Source organism: Chelonus insularis, unplaced genomic scaffold (genome assembly GCF_013357705.1).
Source record: "Chelonus insularis isolate UGA/USDA-ARS -01 unplaced genomic scaffold, ASM1335770v1 scaffold_714_pilon, whole genome shotgun sequence".
Lineage (NCBI taxonomy): Eukaryota > Metazoa > Arthropoda > Insecta > Hymenoptera > Braconidae > Chelonus > Chelonus insularis.
Genome location: NW_023276795.1, coordinates 2,773,240 through 2,797,975, shown reverse-complemented (window position 1 = coordinate 2,797,975; position 24,736 = coordinate 2,773,240). Strand labels below are relative to the sequence as shown.

General features: G+C 30.4%; 5 protein-coding genes across 30 annotated transcripts in view; 3 read left to right on the top strand and 2 right to left on the bottom strand.

Moving 5' to 3' along the window:
- Dscam1 (Down syndrome cell adhesion molecule 1) overlaps nt 1–3,940 on the bottom strand; it is a 60,363-nt gene extending 56,423 nt beyond the window's left edge. For 22 of the 23 annotated variants that reach the window (XM_035094859.1, XM_035094857.1, XM_035094860.1 and 19 more), the window contains exons 1-2: nt 2,651–3,022; nt 183–296 (exon numbers count right to left, since the gene is read on the bottom strand). In XM_035094859.1, the coding sequence (XP_034950750.1) occupies nt 183–296; nt 2,651–2,699 (163 nt within the window). In that variant the 5' untranslated portion in view covers nt 2,700–3,022. Of the gene's footprint in view, nt 1–182; nt 297–2,650; nt 3,023–3,797 lie in introns of those variants that run through there. The other variant, XM_035094865.1, reaches the window with a different exon arrangement.
- A 2,273-nt stretch (nt 3,941–6,213) lies between these two features.
- LOC118073896 (multidrug resistance-associated protein 7) lies at nt 6,214–11,681 on the top strand. The gene is made up of 8 exons (XM_035094686.1): nt 6,214–6,416; nt 6,497–6,667; nt 6,748–6,998; nt 7,064–7,397; nt 7,463–7,720; nt 7,793–11,257; nt 11,338–11,477; nt 11,551–11,681. The coding sequence occupies exons 2-8, from the start codon at nt 6,524–6,526 to the stop codon at nt 11,666–11,668; spliced, it is 4,710 nt and encodes a 1,569-aa protein (XP_034950577.1). The 5' UTR covers nt 6,214–6,416; nt 6,497–6,523; the 3' UTR covers nt 11,669–11,681.
- Nucleotides 11,682–12,168: 487 nt separating this feature from the next.
- Tmem63 (transmembrane protein 63) lies at nt 12,169–15,957 on the top strand. 3 transcript variants are annotated; one of them, XM_035094874.1, is made up of 10 exons: nt 12,169–12,339; nt 12,497–12,620; nt 12,961–13,178; nt 13,255–13,531; nt 13,655–13,960; nt 14,060–14,171; nt 14,310–14,506; nt 14,596–14,922; nt 15,006–15,137; nt 15,595–15,957. In XM_035094874.1, the coding sequence occupies exons 1-10, from the start codon at nt 12,311–12,313 to the stop codon at nt 15,799–15,801; spliced, it is 1,929 nt and encodes a 642-aa protein (XP_034950765.1). In that variant the 5' UTR covers nt 12,169–12,310; the 3' UTR covers nt 15,802–15,957. The 3 variants fall into 3 exon arrangements, with proteins under 3 accessions (XP_034950765.1, XP_034950763.1, XP_034950764.1); XM_035094872.1 differs by having other exon boundaries at nt 15,006–15,515; nt 15,595–15,955; XM_035094873.1 differs by having other exon boundaries at nt 13,655–13,951; nt 15,006–15,515; nt 15,595–15,954.
- Nucleotides 15,958–16,297: 340 nt separating this feature from the next.
- NSD (Nuclear receptor binding SET domain protein) lies at nt 16,298–22,023 on the bottom strand. 2 transcript variants are annotated; one of them, XM_035094870.1, is made up of 10 exons: nt 21,869–22,023; nt 21,460–21,741; nt 20,975–21,272; nt 19,116–20,868; nt 18,850–19,033; nt 18,350–18,779; nt 17,989–18,256; nt 17,683–17,903; nt 17,377–17,603; nt 16,298–16,604 (listed from the first exon to the last, which is right to left on the bottom strand). In XM_035094870.1, exons 2-10 carry the CDS (start codon nt 21,670–21,672, stop codon nt 16,425–16,427), a joined length of 3,774 nt encoding a protein of 1,257 aa, XP_034950761.1. In that variant the 5' UTR covers nt 21,673–21,741; nt 21,869–22,023; the 3' UTR covers nt 16,298–16,424. The 2 variants fall into 2 exon arrangements, with proteins under 2 accessions (XP_034950761.1, XP_034950762.1); XM_035094871.1 differs by having other exon boundaries at nt 16,488–16,620.
- Nucleotides 22,024–22,291: 268 nt separating this feature from the next.
- wcd (U3 small nucleolar RNA-associated protein 18 homolog wicked) lies at nt 22,292–24,664 on the top strand. Its single transcript, XM_035094875.1, has 5 exons — nt 22,292–22,430; nt 22,505–22,816; nt 22,899–23,250; nt 23,382–23,745; nt 23,817–24,664. The coding sequence occupies exons 1-5, from the start codon at nt 22,372–22,374 to the stop codon at nt 24,278–24,280; spliced, it is 1,551 nt and encodes a 516-aa protein (XP_034950766.1). The 5' UTR covers nt 22,292–22,371; the 3' UTR covers nt 24,281–24,664.
- Nucleotides 24,665–24,736: the final 72 nt, after the last annotated feature.

Sequence of the window (24,736 nt, the reverse complement as noted above, 5' to 3'; positions counted from 1 at the left end):
TAAATTCATTGTTAATAAATTAAATATTTGATAAAAATTTTCATTTCATTTATTTATAGAGTTCTATTTTCACGTTATACTCTCATATTTATTCATTCAAAGCCAAGTACATGAAAAAAAAATTTTCAAAAGCATAAAATAAACAAAAATTAATATTTTAATTGCAATAAAAATCATCTTACAGTTAACGAAGACGAAGGTAATGGAGAAAAGCATGATAAGATGAACATCACGCCCTCCTGGTGGTTCTCGTAGCATTCTCAACAGGCCCATTGTAGACAGGCCAAGCAGCACACCTGTAGTTGCACAAAATACACGTGATAAAATAGAAACACTTGACACCAAACTTGCACTAATTTCAGGCTAATTAAGCACAAAAACTTTTATTTTACTTTATAATTACACTTGCAATATTTTATTCATGAGCTTTGCATTTAATCATCATGACATTCTCTCAAAAATAATGATAAAATTCCTCAAATTTTATTTTTACAATAAGCCAAGAAGTAATGTGTATGATGTATATCTAATAGACTTGACAAATCGCACTTGATTACTTGATTAGTATACCACGCTAGGAGTGAATTCAATCAAATAAAATAAACGACTTCTATTTTCCAATAGACCCGAGATTTAAACTCTACTCGTCAGGACTCTATTAAAGTTGGATTTATTACTTCCGCTTTCAGTTTTGTTAATTTTTTCAATTCACCACATCTAAGTCTTCAATCAATGAATCAGAAATAGTCACACATCTAGGCTGCAAGTCAATTTTTCCTAAACCAAAAACTCTGAAAATTATATTATACCAAAAAAGCATCAAGTTAATCTAACCAAGAAAACCATTAACTTGTTAACTTTGATTGCTTGGACATGTGATTTACATTTTCTTGCGAGTATATAACAGCTTGTTGCCACATGCTCGTGATACAATTCCAAGTTGTTGGATGACGTGATTATCAAGCACGAACTTCTACCCATGAATCTTTTTATACATAAGAATGGAATTCACATGTCACGACATAACGAACCTATAGTATGTACATACTAGTAGTAGCTTCCTAACATCAGCTTTAACCTTGAATGATTCATTTTTCAACGAATCCAGTGTTCATACCATGCACATTAATAGAAACTGAGGCGTCAGTAAACTGGTCATGACAGCATTGGATTATTATCATATTAAAATCAATAAGTGAGAAGAATTAAAAAATTAAAGTTAGATGATTCAAGTTTTTTGTACTAAATGATTATTATTTTTATCTTAATGAAGATCTTGTCTAAAAATTCAGGGTGCTATCATCAAAACAGTTTCTCTTACTAGAAATTTTCCAAAAGCCTAGTCTAGCTATAAAAGAATGTTAATTTTTTATAAAAATAAATATTCAGTGAGTTCATCATGTTTCTCTCCACCACAAACATGAATGTTTGACATTTAATGATCAAAACAATTAAGTTGAAGTCTACAAAGATATCAAGGTCTACATCAGTTTATACATATTTATCATAGTTTGTTGTGATCCTTCAAGTTTAAAACATTATGTTGGTGATTTTATTTTATTGCTAAAGCGAATAATCACAAAATTAAAAATATTTTAGAAAAACTTACTCCATAACAAAAAAAAATGGTATGAATAAAAATGGCAGAGTCTAGGAAGGTTGTTAAGAAGAACTAAAACATTTCTGGCGATTTACTGAAACATGATATCAAAGAATTTAATGGTAATTGAAAAAAACATCTGCTTGTAAAAGCAATTCATTGTAAGAAATGAGGAATGAAGTCTCCTTCAGAAGTCCATAGAACTCATCACAAGTATTGATCTTTAATGTAAATAAAGTTTTTCTATCTTACTAAATAGAATAAAAATATCTGGTATTCATATTTCTAATTGTCCAGTAATCAGTGAAAGCTCAACATCAAACTATTGAGGACAAGTTTTTCCAGGACAATTAAATTTAACTAATGACAATCTGCTCCAAACTGTTACAGAAATTAATTATTGATTACAAATGAGCTTAATTCAAAGACTAGGTACCTAAACAATAACCTACAAAAGGTTCTGAAATACTCCATCATTCACGCCATGAACATCAAAATCGATTTGACCAATTCAATGGTCATTCTGATTTCTTTATTTACTCTGAACACGAAATCAGTTCGGCAATATTCTCTGAAGGGAAACTTAAAAATCCATAATTACAAAGATGAGAATCAGATATTTAATTAGATCTATATGAACAAAAGACAGGAGAGGTATTAGAAGGTAGCGTAGTTGAGAAACTTATCATACAACAGTATCAGGGGGTGCGCGTGCACGTGCTGAATAGCGTGGACGGCATGAACGAGAAGAGCGGAAGGAGGGACGACGGCTTTTGGCAGTGAGAAGAGAAGAGACGAAAAACGGAGGGTGCGGTAAGAGGGTCAAAAAGAGCGCCGGAGTAGAGTCTTGCCGTGCTCATGCTGTGGGTTTATTGATCGCCAACGCCGAGAGCCTGCTAACCGTGCATCTGCCTCCCGTGTCATATAGGCCGTGCTCTCCAGGACCGTACCAAGGCCATTTGAACGACATTTCCAAAAATATCATCTCAAAACAACCAGTTTAAAATGTACACTGCAACTTCAGTTGTTTTTTTTTTTATTTTAATTAACCTGATTTATCATCCAACAAAATGCCAGGGATAAACATTATTCCCCTCATCGATTAGTTACTTTCTTTGGTAGAAATACAGTGTTGTTGATGACAAACAGCTGCAAGAGGGTTACTTTATGAGGGTTGTTAATCCTTGGCGCAGGCGCCCTAGAAATCAGGGCCGTTACTGGTGACAATACCGCCCTCAACAAACCGGCCTGATGACTGTGATGCTGTGCTGCTACCTGCTCTCTCCTTCAGACTCAAGCAACGTGTAAACCAACTGCTCCATTTCTTTATTCCAAAAATACAAAAGACTTTGTGGTGAGTTGCAGATTTAGTGTTGATGCAACTTGATGAAAAGATAATGAAAATTTTTCAAAGACAATTGAAGTTAATCTTGATAATCTAAATGATAGTTTTAAATTCAATTCTAAGAACATTGAATTTATTTTATTAAGAAACTTGGAAATATTGTGTATATGCGAGAAACGAGTTATTCACATTCTCGTAGGAGTGACAGATGGTAAGAAATTGAGAAAGGAACGGAAGAGAGCATGAAAGAGAGAACAAGATCCGCCCTACGTATATCACCCAAACCTTAGACTTTTTCACTCTGCAATAACGCAACAATTGAGCAGCTGTGAAGAAATATTTTTTGCAGACACTTCCAACACTTGATTATCATTATAATCATCCTAACCAAGTGATATATTTTTTTATTTTTCCATTCCAATAATTCATGGCGTCATTGAATTTTCCATTGACACCCCACCCGAATTGTCACATTGACAAAACGAGTTTAATTTTCTCAATACAATCATCGATATTGACAGCTTTGACAGAAGAATCTACAATGTTTGATGAATATTTAAAACAATACTCTTGTTTATAAAATCTTAAACACTCACTTCCAATGAAAATTTTTCAACTGGTAAATGACAATAAATCAAAGTTTCTATTTGGAGTTTACTCCAATTATTTTACACTAATTTGAATTTTAATAATTCATAATAACATTAAATTATTTATCACATTGATATGCATATAAATGCAAAGCTCACTGATATAATTCACGCACGTGTATTCACCCCACACCAATCACTATAAATAATTTCCTTTATAAGAGCACACAAAGATTAAAAATATGTATAAACACTAACGAACCTTTTGACCGAAGTCTAGATGTAATTGCCACTAAAAACGCTTTGAATATTTAGCGAAAAGACCGACAATTGATTTCAGAAGGGTTAAAAATGTAACGACTTGGATTAAACACAGACGCGACGCAATTAAACGACCGATCTATTCGGTCGCCAACGCAGGAATACTGAGTTTTGCGCTTCAGACTCACTAGAGGGGTCATAGTCACTGGAATAAATATGGTGGGGATACGACGAATCAGGTTGCTCCATATGAACATCCCGGTGAATGACTTAAACGTGGCTATCGCTCTGTTTTACTATTAATATCATTATTATGTTAATATCTATTATTATTGTATTGTTCAAGATTTGATTGGTTGATTTTGATTACATTGTGTAATACCAGCATATTATTACAATGCCTTCAATTTTCTTTATTACTGTCACAAGTAATGGAATATTACTTCCAATGAGGTATTGATCATGAAGAAGCAGAGAAGAATTTTTTATTTAGTTAAAATGATTTTTCAATGATTCAATGAACTATGAAATATTTGAATAAATATATTTTAAACTTAAATAAAGTATATTTATTAAAAGTATGAAGTAACAATATAATATTAATTATTTTAAAGTACAATAATTGCAATGATGTAATGATAAATACACATTGTTATGACAAAGTTGGATCTATCGATTTTACATGTTATTAATAAAAGTCACGTTCCAGAATGTCGATGATATCATTTACACAAAAGGCGACGCATGATGATTCACATATAAGTAAGATTTGATTGGTAAAATATACACAGGCTGTTTGAATGAAAGGGAGAGGGTCGTGAGGGTAGTATGAAGTAAAATATTATATATACCTACTAGCTATCGATTGAAGCTTTTCTGCATTACATATGAATTATAAAGATCAATATTCTATTTATCTAAACGATTAATTCTTATATTTAATATAGTTCTTGTTATTTGCAGATAAAAATAGTTTTTTAAGTACATATTTTTGAAGTAATAATAATATTTAGAATCTAGAATTTGCCTTAATGGTATTTTTTTTTAATCCATCTGTAACAAAAAAAAATCATTGAATAATGCATTTTAAACTCTGAAGTAAAACTGTGTTATCGATAGAGCAGAAAATTTCATTTACCATATGACGATAATATACAAAACTGTTTGTACCGACTACAAATAATGAAAAAAATTTTGTAAAATAAAAATATCTTTTGTAATTGAAATTTAGTATTTTTTTTTGTAATTTAGCCTAATACGAAATTTTTATGACTTGTTGAATAAATAAACTATAAATGACACCAAAATCATACCTCATTGAATTTTGAGAAACCAGTGGATTTTTTTATAAAATATCTTATTGATTACATGAAATTAAACATTGTTTATGTTTATCAAATAGTTAACAAAAAAGCTCTGAGCTAGAGAAATATGTTCGAAGCTTCGAGAGTCACAATTCGATTCCGTTTTGAAGATTTTTGTTAAAAAAATATTCAAAGATTCAGGAATATTTTTTGGATCTTGTAAAAAATTCCTATCGAAATTAGGATTCGACAAGTTGCTATACATCATCAATCCCATATCCTTGCGAATAATAGATGCAGCAGCTTCAATAATCTGACGTTTCGTCGAATCATCATCATCATCAACAATTTCAGTTTTCACTTTTTTTTGCTCATCATCGATAATCAGCTGCTGATCTTGTTGTTCAGGTTGTCGTAAGTGCTTTTCTATACTCCGATTTAGCTTCATCTTCTTTAGGCTAAGTCTAATATTACTTTTCCGGTTGTAATTTGCACTACAAGAGATATGTACTGGTACTATGGAAAGATTGTTGAGTTCAAGATGTTTACCATCTTCTCTTTGTAAACTAGATTTTATCAACTGAATTATTCCTTTCTTTTTACTGAATATGTAAGCACAATCGGTCAAATTTTTCTTACAGAGAAAACACTTTTCTGCCATCCTTCAATGTGTACTATGGTCAACTATTTACAATGCTGACATTACAACTAGGATACCCAAAGATGAAACCGTTGAACATTTCATTTATCAAAAAAATATGTTATATTATAAACTCACTCATATCTAGGTTTATTATGATAAAAACAGCTGAACTGAAAGAGTAATCAAACAAAACTGAATTGTGTCTGAATTTTCCTTTACTCTATCTTCTTTCATTATAATTAACAGTGTTCTATCTGTTAGTAAACAAAGTTTAGGTTTGGGTTTGAGATGACGTAATGAAAATGCATATTAAAATGTTCAACTAGCGATGTCTGTTGGTTCACTGTCAAAACAGTGTTTAATCAAAGCAAAGAATACTGTCTTACCTAGAAGCCCAAAAGTAGTTTTTTCATGTCTCCAGGAATTTTTATTTAGTACTCCGATTACAAGATGTCTGTAGTGTACAATTTTTCGATTTGTACTCTTTGATCAAAGCCTTCTGTCAAGTGCATATATTAATACATAACCATGAAAATGATTTAAACTCTTAGATGATGCGGTTTATAAAATTTAAGAAAAAACTTTTGGATCAAAAAGTATTGGTCGATTTTCTGAAAATTTTGGAGTAATAAACTTCATGCATTGGAGCAAGCAAATAAATTTTTTTCAATTGGTAAATACTTTATCTTTTGAATCATTGGATTAGTTTTATGAAACTAATAATCAAAGGACTTGTTAATTTATTAATTATAGTGATAAAAAAAATAATTAAGGGATAAAATGGATGAAGATAAAATTTCTAATACAATTGGAATTACTTGGGCATGGAACTGGACAGATCTCTGTGGAATTCCTGGAGGAATAAGACCATTTAATCCTAATACTGATGCTCTTGGTTTATGTTTCCAACAATTATGTCTCCAAGTAATATTTTATCAATTGTCAATCCAAAATAAAGAAGATATTTTTCCAGCTAACATTTATTAATACTTGTAAAATTTTAGATACCAACTTTAGTTCTATTAGCAATAATATCTGCTTACTATTGTGGAAAAAAAAGCTCCAGGAATCTCTATGATCGGTTTTCACATTATATTATTACATTAAGACTAATAATAACAGGTTGTTTAATTATTCTGCCAATTATAAAAGCATATATTATTCTTACACATACTAGTTTTCTACCAAAACCTTCACCAAAATCAAATTTATTCAATAATGAATTAATTACACCAAATAGCAGTTTTTCTATCGGGTAAGATATTAATTTTTAAATGTTTAATAGACTTTTTTATAAATTATTTTCAATATTATTTTCAGTTCTCGCAAAACGTCAGCCAAACCGATTGATTATCTTGTTGCGGGGGCAGAAGAATTAACATGGGTGGTACATTTTTGTTTTATTTTAAGTCTCAAACGTGGGCCGAGACTTAATTTGAGAGGCCCTGTTATTATCAGAGCTTTGATATTTATGTTAATTGGAGTTTCCAGTCTTATTTTACACACTCATGTTAAAATTCATGACAAGGATCTTCTACCAAATTTATCCTTTGGATTTAGTATTTGTGTTGTTATTTTAATGTCATTGTATGCTTTAACATTTATTCCAAATCGAGGCTATCATGATCATCACTCATTTTCAAGACATTCAGAGGTAACGTTCTTATAATAGCAATATTTACTTTTAATTTTATTTTAATATTTTTTTTTTTATAAAAGCTTGGAGAACATGCATCGCTTCTACATTCACCCAATTCATCGTATGTACATTTTCCTCAAGATCAAGATCGAAATTATCTTGGAGTGGCTATGGAAAATGAAACCGTCTTATCGAAACTTTTTTTCCATTGGGTTACACCTTTGACCGAAAAAGGTATCAGAGGATCTTTAAAGCATTCTGATGATTTGTTTGACCTTCCCGAACATGTTTCTACAACATCAATTATTTTGAAGCTCGATAAATACATCCGTAAATCGGTAAAATATTTTATTATAGCAGAAAATTAATATCTACATGAATATTTATTTTTTTAAATATTATTTTCACAGCCTAGACTGAAAAGAAATACCTTTATTGATGCTAATAGAGATGATACGAAACAAGAATTATCATCTAGTAATAATATTTCTTTAATTCGACTGCTACATCAATGTTTTGGATGGCAATTTTATGGAGTTGGTATTCTAAAATTTATAGCTGATTGTTCCGGATTTGTTGGACCAATTTTATTGAACAGACTTGTTGGCTTCATTGAAGATAAAGATGAGCCACTTTCACATGGATACCTTTATGCTATTTTGATGTTTCTTTCATCAGTTATTGGTGCATTTACTATCACACATTTCTCATTTTGGATGAGTGTGGTTGGATTGAAAATTCGTAGCACAATCATCACTTTAGTTTATCGAAAAATATTACATTCATCGAGTGTTAAATTAAATCAAGAATTTACTATGGGAGAAATGGTTAATTTTATGAGCACTGATTGCGATAGAATTGTAAATAGCTGTGCTAGTTTTCATACATTTTGGAGTATTCCACTGCAATTGGCTGTCACTCTTTATCTCCTTTACACTCAAATTGGGATATCTTTTTTGACTGGGGTAACTTTTGCAATAATATTAATCCCAATCAATAAGTATATCGCTAACAAAATTGGAGAGCTTAGTGCAACAATGATGGACTTTAAAGATCAAAGAGTGAGAAAAATGGGAGAAACTTTACGAGGTTTAATTACAATCAAGTTAAATGTTTGGGAGGATCATTTTTTGCAAAGTATTTTGCAATTAAGAGATGAAGAAATAAAGTATTTAAAAGGAAGGAAATATTTAGATGCACTTTGTGTATATTTTTGGGCAACAACACCAGTTTTAATTTCTATTTTAACATTTTCAACATATGTACTTGTAGGAAATAAATTGGATGCCAAGACAGTATTTACAAGTATGGCATTACTGAATATGTTGATTGGACCTTTAAATGCTTTTCCATGGGTACTAAATGGCCTTGCTGAAGCCTGGGTTTCTGTAAAAAGAATCCAGAGATTGCTAGACTTAACGGACTTAGATATTTCAACTTATTATTCAGATCCTCCACCAGGAATTGACATTTTGCTAAGAGATGCAACATTTACTGTAAATGGATCTCTAGAAAATATAAGCGTAGCTGCTCCAAGTGCTGAAAGTCCTGATGAAATTTTATCTCTTCCATCAACATCCACTGCAACTAGAACTGTCACTTTTGAGGGGGATAAAACGTTTATATTGAAAAATTTGAATTTAGAAGTAAAAAAAGGACAATTAATTGGAGTGATGGGCAAGGTAGGTGGTGGAAAATCCTTATTTTTAGACGGATTGTTAGCAGAAATCACCAGATTAGGTGGGATTGTCGCTATAAGTGAATTAGACAAAGGATTTGGCTATGTTAAACAGAATGCATGGATTCAGAGAGGAACTATACGTGACAATATTTTATTTGGTAAAACATATGACTATAATAGATATATAAGTGTTCTTGAAGCTTGCGCATTAACTGATGATTTGATGCATTTGGCTAAACAAGATTTGACTGGTATTGGAGAAGCTGGAAATACTTTAAGTGGTGGTCAAAAAACAAGAATTGCATTAGCACGTGCTGTGTATGCTGATAAAAACATTTATCTTCTAGACGACATTCTTGCTACTCTTGATACAAAAGTAGCGAAGCATATTTTTCATCATGTGATTTTAGGTCTTCTGAAGAATAAGACTAGAATATTTTGTGCACATCAGACGCAGTACTTGATCCATGCTAACATTGTTGTAGAGATGTCGGAAGGCAAGATAATCAAACAAGGACCACCTAGTGAAGTTTTACGGGATATAGAAGATTACTTATTATCTTCTGTTTCTGTAAATGAATTAGAAATCGAGCCAATAAGTAATGTTTCTAAAGAGCTGAAAGATTTGGATGAATCTAGAGTTGATTCTTTACTTGAAGAAGAATTTATGGAGCAAGGCACAGTTAAATTTAATGTTTATGCAGCATATTTCAATGCCATAGGACGATCTTTAGCATTTTGTATTTTTCTTGCAATGCTCCTAATGCAGAGCTCCAAAAATATCACGGATTTATGGCTCTCTTTTTGGGTTACTCATGCTAACGCGACTTTAAATCACTCATTAGATCATGAAGAATTGTTAGCAAGTGATTATATGAATAATACGAAATATTATCTATCAGTCTATGGTGCCTTAGCTTTTGTCAATTCCATTTTTACACTCATAAGAGCTTTTATATTCGCTTATGGTGGTATTTATGCAGCTGTTAGCATACATAAAAAATTATTGACAATTATTATGAGTGCTAGAACAACGTTTTTTGAATTTCAACCATTAGGAAGAATTTTAAATAGATTTTCATCCGATACATATACTGTTGATGATTCGCTTCCATTCATTTCAAATATTCTGCTCGCCCAGGTATTCGGATTACTTGGAACTATCATTATTACTGCATATGGATTACCATGGATATTTTTAATTTTAGCTCCACTTGTTCCAATCTATCACTGGATTCAGCATCATTATCGATTAACATCTAGAGAGCTAAAAAGATTAGGCAGCATTGCTCTATCACCTCTTTACGCACATTTAAATGAAACTCTTCAAGGATTAAGTAGTATAAGAGCCTTTAGAGCTGTACCTCGTTTTAAACATGGAAATGAATTATATCTAGAAGCAAGTCAAAGAGCTAATTTTGCTTCAGCTGCGGCTGCCCAATGGTTAGGATTGCGATTGCAATTCATTGCTGTTATACTTCTTGGTGGAGTTTGTATTATTGCAGTTTTACAACATCAATTTGATGTTGCTGATGCTGGTCTTGTTGGTTTAGCAATCACTTATGCTTTATCAGTAACTGGTTTACTTTCCGGAGTTGTTAATGCTTTTACTGAGACTGAAAGAGAAATGATTTCTGTTGAACGAATTAAACAATACTTAGATAATATCCCTACAGAAAGTAATGAAGGAGAAAATCCACCATACGCTTGGCCCAGTCAAGGTGTCATAGAATTTAGAAACGTTGTTCTAAAGTATCGAGATTATTTAGCTCCATCATTACAACAAATATCATTTTTAACTAGACCAGCAGAAAAAATTGGAATTGTTGGAAGAACTGGTGCTGGAAAGACATCAATTGTAAATTCATTATTTAGATTGGTCGAAATAAGCTCTGGAGAAATTTTAATTGACAATATTAACATCAAGACTCTGCAATTAAATGCGCTAAGATCAAGATTATCTATAATACCACAAAATCCATTTTTATTTTCGGGAACTATCAGAGAAAATGTCGATCCTTTGGATCAATATCCAAGTTCACAAATTTATAAAGTATTAGAGAAGTGTAAGCTTGGATCCTTAGTTAATAAACTTGGAGGACTAAGTGCAGAACTTGAAGAAAGTGGAAATAATCTTAGTTCTGGCCAAAAACAATTATTTTGCTTAGCCAGAGCATTATTACACAATGCTAGAGTAAATATATTATTCTTTATTTGAATCAAACTATTTTTAATCAAATATTAAATGATATATAAATATTATTTATTTTGTAGATAATTTGCATTGATGAAGCAACTGCAAACATTGATCCTGAAACAGACAGAGCGATCCAATCAACCATCAAGTCTTCCTTCAGAAGTGCCACAGTTATTACAATTGCTCATAGAATACGGACGATTATGCACTGTGATAGGTAAGTTATTAATTGTTTATTATTATAAAAAAGCAGCAGCAATAATAATAATTTTGATCTATTGTTTTTACAGAGTATTAGTCATGGGCGATGGCAAAATTCTAGAATTTGACGACCCTAATGCATTATTAAAGAAAGAACTTTCACATTTTCATAATTTGGCAAGTCAAGAATTTTCTGATTATGAATGAGTATCTTCAATTGTAAAAATAAGAGAAATCATGTAAATATGTATTTTCAATGGGATTCATTGATATGTTTTTTTATAAGTCCGTATATAAATTTATTATAATTAATTGCTTTATGAGATTATTTTTAAATTTTTTTAGTGTATGAAACCAAAAATTATGATTAACAAGTGCAATGTTATAAATGACTTTGAATGCATCGCATATTGAATTTAAGAAGATTTTATCAAGTTATGTAGTTAGTTTTCTACCATTTACTATATTGAAATAAATAAGATTTTGTGTATATTTATAATATTAATTACTCTTATAATATATATATATGTATATCAATTTCTACAAAAAAAAACTCTAATTGAACTTTAATTTATATTAGCAATCTATTGAGATTTATTTTTACAAGTCTAGATTTTATTTTTAAAACAAATGAAAATTTCCCGCGTTTTTTAGAATTAGTTGGTAATTTATCCACGAGGATCGTTTTTTTTTGTGAATGTCAATTATGGAGTTTTCCACTTGGAGCTGTCAAAAGTGAAATCGACAAAGAAAAGTTTTATAATCATGTTTAAATTAACTCAAGCTAACAATATACTTGATAATGATTATTTCAACAGTTGAATGATATATTTGGATTAAATTTACAAAATGACGACCGAAAGCTTTTATTATACGAAGTGAGTAACATAAATACTACTTTCTAACAATCATCATATGTCATTCGTTTGTTAACAATTAACTATATAACTTTACATATTGTTACTCATATTCTTTATTAATATCTAATGATTCAACTTCTATTTGAATTTTTAATTGATTCTTTTTTGTAAACAGCTACACTTATGACATGCCTAGTCCAGAAACATGTATAAGGATTCCAAGGAATAATGTAACAATTATACCCGATTTTTATGCTGGAATTCCAGCAAATTTATTACTAAATTTCATAGGCTTCTTTGTAAGTAGCATATCATAAACTATTATTAATTTTATTAGTGTGTATATTTGCTCACGGTTTATTTTATTAATTTATTTTATAATCATTTGTTTGTGTGGCAGTGCTCGCTAATATTTTAATACCTGTATTTTATTATCATATTCTTAATAGTTATTTATTTAAAGTGATAAGAATGTTAATAAAGTTATTAAATTTGATTGACCAATTTATGGTGTCAGTTATTTCTTCATTCTATTTTTATTGTCATTTAAAATAAATTCGAATTAAAAGCGATTGAATTGAGAAATTTTATTTTATTGTAATCTTATCAAATGTCAAAGAAGTATTTAATTCATTACAGAGTTTAGTTATTTTATTTGGATTGCTGCGTAAAAAAGCATGGAATTATGGACGACTTGCACTTTTGCATAAATCGGACAATCGATGGATGGAATTATTTTATGGTGATAATGAGATATCAGAAGGTGATGTTGTATTAGCTGAATCCTCAGCCAACGCACAATTATCTCAGATTGATAGAGGATTTGTTTCATGGATCGTTACAGCTTTTAAAGTAACGTAAGTTTTTTCAGTGTTTTTATAGATAAAATAATTTTTCGGAAATTGAGTTTAATTTGAGAATGTATTATTTCAGTGATAAAGAGCTGTTAAAACGAGCTGGCCCAGATGGTTTGCTCTATATTTCTTTTCAGCGACACCTGATTATACTGACGTGTATGATGACGGCTGCTGCCTTGTGTGTGGCCTTACCGATTAATATGAGTGGTCGTATGCACGGTGTCAATGAAACATTTAGTCATACTACCTTATCTAATTTGGATTCTGAGTCATCATGGATGTGGCTATATACTATCATTATTATGTCTTATCTTCCAATTGGGAGTTTTGTTATGAGACGGTTTATGAAACAGGTTCTGTTTAATGTTTTTTTATCAATGTTTTCTATTAACTACATCATCTGATATAATACATCTATATTTGAATACGTCTATCAAAATCGATCTTAATTGAATGAATGACATTTTTTACTGTAGGTCCGAGAAGCAAGGTCTGCTGGAGAATTGGCAGCTCGAACACTGTTGATCAGTGAAATTCCAAAACATCAATGTAATGTGGAAAGCTTAAAAGAATATTTCAGAGAAGCATTTCCTATGCTTACTGTAGAAGATGTTACTCTGGCTCATGATATTAAAAGATTGTCAGCTTTGGAAGCTCAACGAGATTGTGCTGAACAAGCACGATTATATTGTGAAAATTATAATAAAAAAAAAGAAGCCTTAAAGTTATACCCTTATCCTTGTGGTCAAGTTGTTGGATGTTGTTGTAAAACCGTAAGAAGTGTAATTATAATTTTTACTAACACCTACTAACAACTTTAGTTATTAATATCAATAATTATATCATGAAGATATCTAATTTTCTACAATTTTTACATCCAGATCGATGCCTTGGAATTTTATACTGCTGAAGAAATTCGATTAACGGCCTTAGCAGAAGAAGAAAAAAGGGTTTCGTTAAGTAAACCTCTGGGTATTGCGTTTGTTACATTAGGTAAATAATAAAAAATCTATTTCACTTCATAAATATTAATGAATGACTCAGATACCACCTTTCATTATTTTATCTATCATGAAATTTAACTTGTGCATGAAAGTACATTCTATTAATTTTATTGAATATTATTATTAGGTACTCCGGGAGCTGCTAGAACTATGCGAAGACAATTACGTTCAGCTCCAGCAATAAAATGGGTTGTAAACTATGCTCCAGCACCTTCTGATATTTTCTGGGAAAATTTAAGCATACCAAGAACATGTTGGTATTTAAATGCAATTGCGATAAACGTTGCTTTATACATCACAATATTTTTTGTTACTACTCCTGCTGTAAGTAAATTCATTTCTGCTCCACTTATGAGACAAAAAATTTAGCAATGCAATTTTTTATTAGGAAATTAAATGATCAAATGTTTTAGGTTGCAGTATCAGCTTTGGATAAACTTCAAATAACTCCAGAAAAAATGAAGCTTAATCCAGTAATTTCATCGTTCCTTCCAACAGTAGTGCTTGTGAGTGTCGCGGCTGCTATGCCAGCCTTAGTTGGAAAAAGCGAGTCCCTTGTCAGACATTGGACAAGAAGTGGTTTGAATAATGCAGTGATGAGAAAAACTTTACTTCTGTTATTACTCATGGTACTCATTTTACCAAGCTTAGGATTAAGTAGTGCTCAAGCAGTTCTAAATGGACCAATTTTTGGCAATACTACTAACATTAAGTGGGAATGCATTTTCTTAGCTGATCAGGTAATTTTATTTTACAAACAATAAATTAAATAAAATACATAAATAAATAATAATTAATGCAACAAGTATCCTTTCATTTTCAGGGTGCATTGTTCGTAAATTACGTCATTACAGCATCGTTACTTGGTTGTGGACTGGAGCTTGTACGATTTCCCGAGTTAGCATTATACACTTTTAGACTCTGTATTGCAAGAAGTCGAGCTGAACGTGTTTATGTAAGAAAAGCAGTGTTATGGGAATATCCTTTAGGTGCACATTATGCGTGGTTTTTACTTGTTTTTACAATGACTACAGTCTATAGTTTGGCGTGTCCACTTATTACACCTTTTGGATTATTGTATATGTGTATTAAGCATTTAGTTGATCGGCATAATTTGTGTTTTGCGTATGGTCCTAGTGTTGGGGGTGGTCAATTAGCTAGTGCAGCAGCTAATGCAGCAGGTGCAGCACCTGTTTTAGCTCAAGCTGCTCTATTAGCACTTGGTTTAGTTCGAAGAGGTTTATCACCTCTTGCAGCACTTCAACTCAGTGGTCTAGCTGCCAGTATTTTAGGCCTTGTTACTGGTGCAACTTTGCCAACTTCCAAACCAAAAGTAAATGTTATTTATGTCTAATCAATGTGAAAAAAATATTGATATATATTAATTTAATGAAATAATGTGAATTTTTTAGGCACAAGCAATGAGACGAGATTTATCTAATGGACAGAACTTTATAGCGCCAGTATTAAAGAAAACATATGGAGCTTATGTAACAGAAGAGACAATATCCGTAGCTTCAAATTCAGAAATAACACTCTCAACTGAGGACAGTAACGTTTCATCAATACAAAATAGTCCTAAACTTTATCAAGACTATGGTCGAGCTCCACAAGTGTGAACACACTTGATAAACTTCCTTAAAAGTTCTCAACATGTTTTGGCAGCAACCACCTGTGTTATAGCTTTAAATTAATTTTTTGAATTTTTATGGAAAATAATGCAGAAAAACAATTATAATTATAAATAATTATTTGAGGTAAGGTTGATATATTTTGTAAAAAGAAATTCTTTAAACAAATGAGTATTTAATATTGTTATGTCATTCAGCTTATTATAAATTGTACCAAACATTGCGTTAATTTTTGAATTTTTATGATTTGTAATGTTGTTCATCTATTGCTACATTAATTGTGATTAATTACTAATTATTAACGACTGAAGATATACTCCATGAATCTGATGACTTACACAAGAAATACGAAAATGTATTATTTTAATTTTAACACTAGATAAATCCGTGTACATACAATAAAATTTCTATTTTGAAATGCTACTAATAAAGATCATAATGATTCGTTACGTTATTTTACATAACATATTTTCATAAAATATAATTCATATTTATTAATTATCCTAAGAGTTTTTGCAATTCTTAGCTTTATTAAAAATTTCTTTAAGATAGCTTTTTAAAAAAGAATGAAATAATACTTAACTTTCTTTGACTTTTTTCTTTTGAAATAGTTAAAATTGACTGCCGATTATTTGCTTTAATTGACTGGCAGTCAAGGATTGGAGATCAAACATTTCATTTTCACGGTAATATCTTTTATTTCCAAATTGTTGAGATGTATGCCTTGTCATCGTTTTTCCATTATGTAAACCTTTTTGAGGGCTTCTTTCTTCTTCGGTGTCGTCTTGGACCTACAAACATTTTTGTCTACGACATACAAATTTATTTTATATTACGAATATGATGAATTATGTTATGAAAAGCTTATTTGCCACTACGAAAATAAAATAAGTATCAAAAATAAATAAAAACAATACATTATTGATAGTAAACAAGTGCATATTACAACATACTTAAAAAATAAATTCAAACGATTCACTATAACTATTTTTGTGTTTAAAATAAATTAATATACTTATTAATTAAGGATACGGATTGGGTTTAGAAAAATAATAAAGAATTCTATAATAAGATTTAAATGATCATTTTAAAATTGTAAAAATTACAATAATAGGTCTAATAGATAAATTGAATTCACTATTATAAAATATCATATATCATTTGTAGTCTTTTTAAGATGAACATGAAAATTATATAAAATGAACAAAATGTCAATAATAAAACTTAATCACTAAATTAATTATAGCTGTCAAAATTATTTCATATTAAATTAAATTATAAATATAATTTTATATTTATTGATTTGAGAATAGAAACACACTTTTAATCTTTTTACAAAAAAAATAAAATTTTTGATGATTATAAGATTAACTAATAATATTAACTAATTATAGCCAACTCTAACAATTTATCAATAATAGTAACATAATAATAATAATTAATAATTTCGTCTACTCATGCTCAGCCTTAACCAACAATTACTTCTATTATTTTTTTAATTGGTTCTCTTGCTACTTGAATGAAATGACATAACATTACAGTTGCTTACGTAGTTTCTCTTACCTCGACTATTGTTACTTGAGGAGAAGTTTCTTGTAAAGGTTCTGATATTGGGCTATCAGAATCAGCAAGTAACGACTCTCTATCAGCTTCAGTATCGTTATCAGATTCTTCTTTTACTACAGGAGATAATGATTTTCGAGAATCAGCATCCTCAACATCTTCATGAATCTTGCAAACATACCCGCCTTTTTCTCCTTTGTACTCTGTTAACTTTCCTTCTATATGAACTAAAATTTCAATAACATTTATTTAAAATTCATTCATTCTGGTATATTACATTGAAGTACAAATATTCGAATAATCTACCTTGGCAGTAGGCAATAGGACAGAAAGCACAATGGGCAGAAGTTCTTTTTTTGCACTCAACACAATGATGCCAAGGACAGCTGAATTTTCGCGTTTCTCCTCGTCGTGAAACACATTTTCTATGATATCTTTTAGAACACGTTTTTAAATCACATTCGACATATTCATCAGTATCAGCTAAGTCTTTTTTACATCTCCAACATTTGTATATTCTTCGTGATCTATAAAAGAAAATCAGTTATAAAATCATTCATTGTTATCGTTAATATTGAAAAAGAAAAATTAACAATTATGACATTAGTTTACCGTCGATTCCGCCTTCTTTCTGGAACTTTTTCCATTTTTGTTTGTTGAACAGGAGTTAGAGATAATTTTTGGGCTTTTAAGCCAATGTAACCACTGCAATTAGGAGCACCACATAGACACGGTTTTCTTGTTTCTCCATCTGATGCTAAATTATAATTAAAAGTTAATTCTTCGCCAACTTCAATATCCCGGAGAGCGAATAAACCAATACGAGTATCTCCGTTAACAGTCCATTTTTGAGTTTCACAATTTGGTTGGCACGAATGATCTGGAAATTAAAAACAATATTAAATTTACAGATTCTGATTCTATGTCATTATTGTTTATAATAATAGATCGTTTAAGAGAAGAAAATTCTTACTCATAAATCTACTCAAGTTTCCTTTTGGTTCAGCATCTATAGTTCTAAAATTATCTATGGTTAAAAAATAATAATTTTCATTCCTAAGTTCTTTCTTTCTTTTAACTCTTCTCTTATATTCTGCTTCATCAATAACTTCACCAACATATTCTATTACGAATTGACCAGATTTGATATTTTCGAGAGTTTTAAGACCCCAACCACGAGCACGAGTATGAAAAGGCTCCATAGCTGGATATTGTCTTCTTGCAAAACATTGATTTCTACATCGAGGACCTGCCGGACAAATCCCAGGACTGCATTCGATTGATAAAATACGATTAAGACAATCAGTATCTGGAGAACAAGGATTTTCCCATCGCGCATCGCATTCACAGGCTACGATACTTTCTACCTCAGTAGGTTTGACATTTCCAACAGGTTTATTTACCTTTTAAAAGATAAATAAAATAAGATAATACAAAGATTTATTTCTTTCATAATAAAAAAATATTTTTTACCTTCAATTTAACATATGGAGGAGGTTTTAGAGCACGTGATTCATCATCTTTCCTTTCTCTTTTCAGTCGCTGATGAAGTTCACTAGCTTCTTTTAATGCTTGATTATATGCTTCATCAACATTGGTTTTATTTACTGAATTTTTTACATTGGAGTCGTCGTCTTGATATAAGAATACTCTTCCTCTATAAATAATTGATTTATTAAATACTATTAACAATTTAATCAAAATAATAAATTTTATTCAAGTTGATATAAAAAGTTTACCTATGAACCCAATAGTAATTTAAAGTTCCTAAAAACATGACACAAAATTCGCCAGGCTTATGAGCTACAGCAAGAATATTGGGCGGAACTTCGTGAGGAAAGCATATTCTTGATGGCCACCACCTATAGTTTCCAAGTTTTACCCAAACAATTTCACCATAGAGTGGTAGCCTACCAGTCTCACAATCTTCACAGATAAACGCACCATCTGGAGCTTTTATACGAAGACATTCTGCATGAAATGAAGTAGGACATGTGTCACAACAAATTAAGCTACCACCCTTAGTGCAAAGAAAACACCAAGCAGCATTTAAAGGTGGATGTGGGGGTTTATAATGTTTTGTACAAATCATTTGACTTCCCGTAAGAATTTCTGATCCTGCTGGTAAACAAGCTGTTGAAGCATGATAAGTTGATGGACACCTAACACATTTTATAAGTTTTTCATTTTGTGCACGAGCATATCCATTTTGAGGATTATCAGAAGCACAAGTATGACACATATGATACGGGCACGTTAATCTACCACCTTGTAAATGAGATTGTGGCCAAGCTTTTAAACATGATGTATGATAATGTTTGCCACAAGTCATTGTAGAACATCGAATCCGTTCTTCTTCTCTTTCATGACAGATAAAACAAGCTGGTGCTACTCCAGATAGGCAATCTATACATTTAAATGATTCCTCTGAATTTTCCTTCTTTTCATCATCATCGATTGTTATTGTAACTGGTTTTTCTTTACTTTCTTCAATAGGTTTATCTCCGTCATCAGCACTAAATTCAGACTCCGAATCTCCTGGTTTTACACAGGTTAAATGAAAATAAGAATAACAAGGACCTTTACATCTTATGAGATTTCCAGTCTTTTCACATATTTGACAAACTTTCTCCGGTTTTGTTCCTCTAAATAAATTAGGAATTTTTGTTTTTTTCATGATTTCTATTATATCATTTTCACCATTGACATGTTTTTTACTCTGTCTTTTCCGTTTTGGAGGAGATTCTTCAGAAAAAGTAGAATCACTATGAATTAAATTATGCTTATTTCTAACAATCTGTGGAATATATTTTCTACGTGCTTGTTCACGCATATTTTCCCAACTTTTTTTCAAATATATCTTTATATCATCTTCAGTCGAATCAGGCGAGATATTGGCAACGGCTTGTTTATTTCTTTGGTAATAAAGATCAAAACTTGGCAGTGGTTCTGGTTGTTTCATTTTCTTCATCACCTTTTTAACAATAATAGACTCATCACTGGAATCTTTATGACTCGATGGAGGTGTGAGTGGAGCATCTCCATCTAAACTAATAACACTTTTAGAATCATCTTCATCATGATTTTTATCACTTTCTCTTCTTTTTTTTAAACCATTTTTTAAAGGTTCACTAAGCTTAGTTCTTTTGACTACATCTTTCATTGAGTCATGGGAAATTTCTGAACGTCTACGTTTTTTCTTAGGTTGAATAGCTTTTATTCTATCCGCTAAATTTAGTGGTATCAGTTCTTCGGCTTCCTGAACAGCAATGTTCCATTTTTTTTGATAACACTGTTTCACAGTGAATCCGGCAGTTTTTTTTGGTTCCTTTTTTTTCAAAAATTCTGGTTGACTAAGCCATTCATTTGCCATTTTGTTAAAATCTGCTAGACTAGTAAAAAGCATCATTGATCCTTCTGAAATCCAGTTATGACGTCCTTTGTCGCCAAAGTACTGAACGTGAACCATGTTAGCCGTTGATTTACCGAAAGCTAGTATAATAAATAAAATATAGAAAGTTAATTAATCAATACCACAATGAATTGTCTAAAATAATTATTCAATGTAATAAAATTATTTCATCATCAAATAACTTACATCTCCATTTGGTGTGTTTATTGCCCTCTGGATCTAACGTTACTATACATGGCCAGTAAGGAAATGTGCTAATTTGAGCCCATCCTAATTCTCCAACCTTCCATCGACATGCTTCAGGTTCTTTCCACCATTTTTTCTTTCCTGAATCACTGCTTTCAGCTTCAGGTATTTTTTCAACAATTTTATTCGCTATATTTGCTATAACGGCTACGTCGTCATTTTCTAAATTATCATTACCAACATTTTTATCATCTACATTACGCTCTGTTGATCGTGAATTCTTCACCATTTTTTTCATCTACAATAAGTGAAAATACATGTAATCAAACATTAGAAATAATTTTAGAATAAACTTTTTTAACACTATAAGATATTAGAACTAAACAATGCAAATTGTTTTTGTTTTTCAGGTGGCATTGTTGGTTATCAATGCACTACAATAGGTAAATAGTATGTTAAAGCAATTTAAAAAATATATGTCTCACCTTCGTTGTGTTATTATCGCTACTATTATTAACCTGTTTTATAGCTCTGCCATAACGGCTAGTTGAAGAAGAGGCGTTGACTGTTTTTAAATTTTCATTATCCACAGACTTAATTGAATTTTGATGAGTTTTTACTCGACTAGGACACTCCTCTTGAACTTTCGTATGATGTTGTTGATTAGTTTCATGATCTTTTTCACTTGTTGTATTCATTTTTAAAGTCTAAAAAATCCTCATGATGTAAAATTCTCAAATAACCTACTAACTTGCTCTTTATTTTGTCTAAAAAGTATTATTTAAACGTTGAATATTCAATATTATGAATGATTATCGATATGAATAAAGAATGTTGCTATAACCACAGCGGAAGCTGTGGCTGCAATGAAATTAATAAATTAACTCTTTTTACCTATTTATCTTGATATTATTTTCTATAAAATTTGATCACTAATAAACTATAAAATTTTACTCTAATTATTTGTCACTCATTAATTTTCTATAATCATTATGTAGCGAATATGATATAAAGAACGCGAACGCTAATTTCCCGCGGATTTAAGTAGACTTTCATAACCTATACTTTCAAGATGCGTCAATTTTCACAGATATTTATTTTTCTAGAGACTTCTTATTTTCTTCGTTTACTCCACTGAGCTTCATAAATAGATATATCAATTACAAAACAAGCCAATCAAATAGCTCATTAAGGTCATTCAACTTCTATCAACCAATCAGAATTTGTAAAATTTCAATAATAATTTTTCCGTCGGTAAAAACGATCTAGTGATCAAATTTTGTTGTCATCTGTATACTATAGTACTATTTATTTTAGAGCACGTTGACTTTGGTGGCTTTAAAAACTACACGTGATTTGTAATGAAATCATAATAACATAAATAGTTATTGTTTAAAATGTCAGAACCGAAAGCAAAAAAACAAAAGATAAAATATGATCCTGTGGAAGAAGCTAGGTAATAATAAATTATATTATCTTTGTCAATTATCCCATATTACTTGTAACTAATTCATGTCATCTGATTTTTAGGTTAGAAAGAGAAGTGTTTGGTGATGCTAAAGATGTAATTGAAAAGCTAATGAAAAAAGATTCTGTTGAAGAAAACACGGAAAATAATCTTCAAGCATTTAGTGATAGTAGTGATGAAGATAAAGATGATGGTGAAAGTGACGAAAAAGTTCTTAGTGATGATGATGACGATGAGATCAAAACAGAACCTGAAGAGGAAGAAGAAGATGATAGAAAAAGTTCAGATTCTGATTCAAATTCTGTAAATATTGAGGAATTAGATGAAGAGGAATTAAAAGATGCTTGGGTTGATGATGATGATGAAAAATATTCGTAAGTTTCTTGAAAACATTAATAATAATAAATAAACAATTTCTGTTTTGTTTCAATATGTAATTATGTCATTCTATTTCAGAATTAAAAAAGCATTGAAGCTTCAAAATCGAAGATTACCTAAAGGAAGAACAGAAAAGAATTACAAAGAGTTGTTGGAAAACAAGTTTAAACAACTTGTTGGTACTCCAAAATGGGCTCAAATAAAAGAAGATTCGACAGAAGATGATGAAGATGAAATTTTAAGGCATAGCAATCATTTAGCATCCAATAAAACAAAAACATTACCGGGAAAATTGATTGATCTAAAAGTTCTCAAAGATGTTAACGTGAATACCCGTAATGAAGGTTCTGTAATTACTAGTGTCCAATTTCATCCAACTTCAACAGTAGCTTTAGTTGCAGGATTGTCAGGAGTTTTGTCTATTTGTCAGGTAATTAATCAAAATTATTATTCTGTTTCAATTATGAATAAGGTTATTGGGTGAATGATAAATTAGATTCAGTAGTAAGAATGCTCTATTCGTTTATTTATTCAATTGAGAAAAATTTTATATGTTTACAGATTGATGGAAAAGAAAATCCTAAATTACAAAGTATAAAATTTGAAAATTTTAGGATAAATAGTGCTAAATTTTTAAAAGATGGTACTGAAGTTCTTGCAGGATCAAGAACTAAATCATACAGCCAGTGCTATGATTTAATGACTGGAAGAACTTATAAAATACCTTTACCAGATGTCATAACAAATATGGAAAATTTTGAAGTTTCTCCTGATGGAAAGAAGATTGCTGTCTTAGGCAGAAAATGGGGTGAAGTATTTTTATTAACAACTTCCGGAAAGGAACTTATTCATACATTCAAAATGCATCATAAATGCAATGCAGTAGCATTCACTCCGGATAATAAACATTTAATAACTCATGGAAGTAAGTTTAAAAAGAATAATACTTTAGTTTATTACTATTATTATAAAATAATTAATTTAAAAAAATTTCAGATAGCGAAGAAATTTACATTTGGGATTTGAATGATCGAAGATGTGTACATAAAGCTATTGATGACGGTTGTATAACTAATGGAGCAGTGGCAATATCTCCAAGTAGCCAATTCTTAGCAACTGGAAGTAAACAAGGAGTGGTTAATATTTATGAAACAGAGTCTGTTTTTAGTCAACGTGTTCCTCAACCTTGTAAAATTGTAAAAAATCTTGTAACGCCAATTACTGCTATGAAATTTAACTCTACATCCGAAATATTAGCAATAGCTTCCAATTTAACAGAAAATGCTTTCCGGATGGTTCATTTCCCATCACTGAATGTATTTTCTAATTTCCCAACATCGCATACTGTTATGAATCACCCATTAACAATAGACTTCTCCCCGGGCAGTGGATTTATGAGTGTTACGAATGATAAGAATAATGCATTTTTATATCGACTGAAACATTATGGAAACTATTAATTAGCCAATATTAATGAAACTTAATTGCAAATGATAAAATGTAGTTTAAAATTTTTATGTCGATTTGATAATATTTAATAATAAGATTATTTTTTAAATGTCTCGTTTACCACCAATTGTGAATATATTTCCTTAATAATTATGTTCGTCGTATTAATAATAATAATAATAATTACAAATTATTTACAATAACTAAATTGTAATATTCAATATTCAATCATGTAAATGTTGTTCAGCAACTGTCTAGAAGTAGAGCTTCTCTAAAATAGAGCTGAAAATATTCAATAAGAAAAAACAAATTGGAAACTTGAATTGTGTCATCACAATTTTTTCCAACTTAATTATTGTAAATTAATTTTTATGGTTTAAATACTGATTATTATTTATCAATTAAAAGTAATAAATTATCACAATTATATTGGTAAAAATATCTCAACATCTTTTTTTTAATGGAGC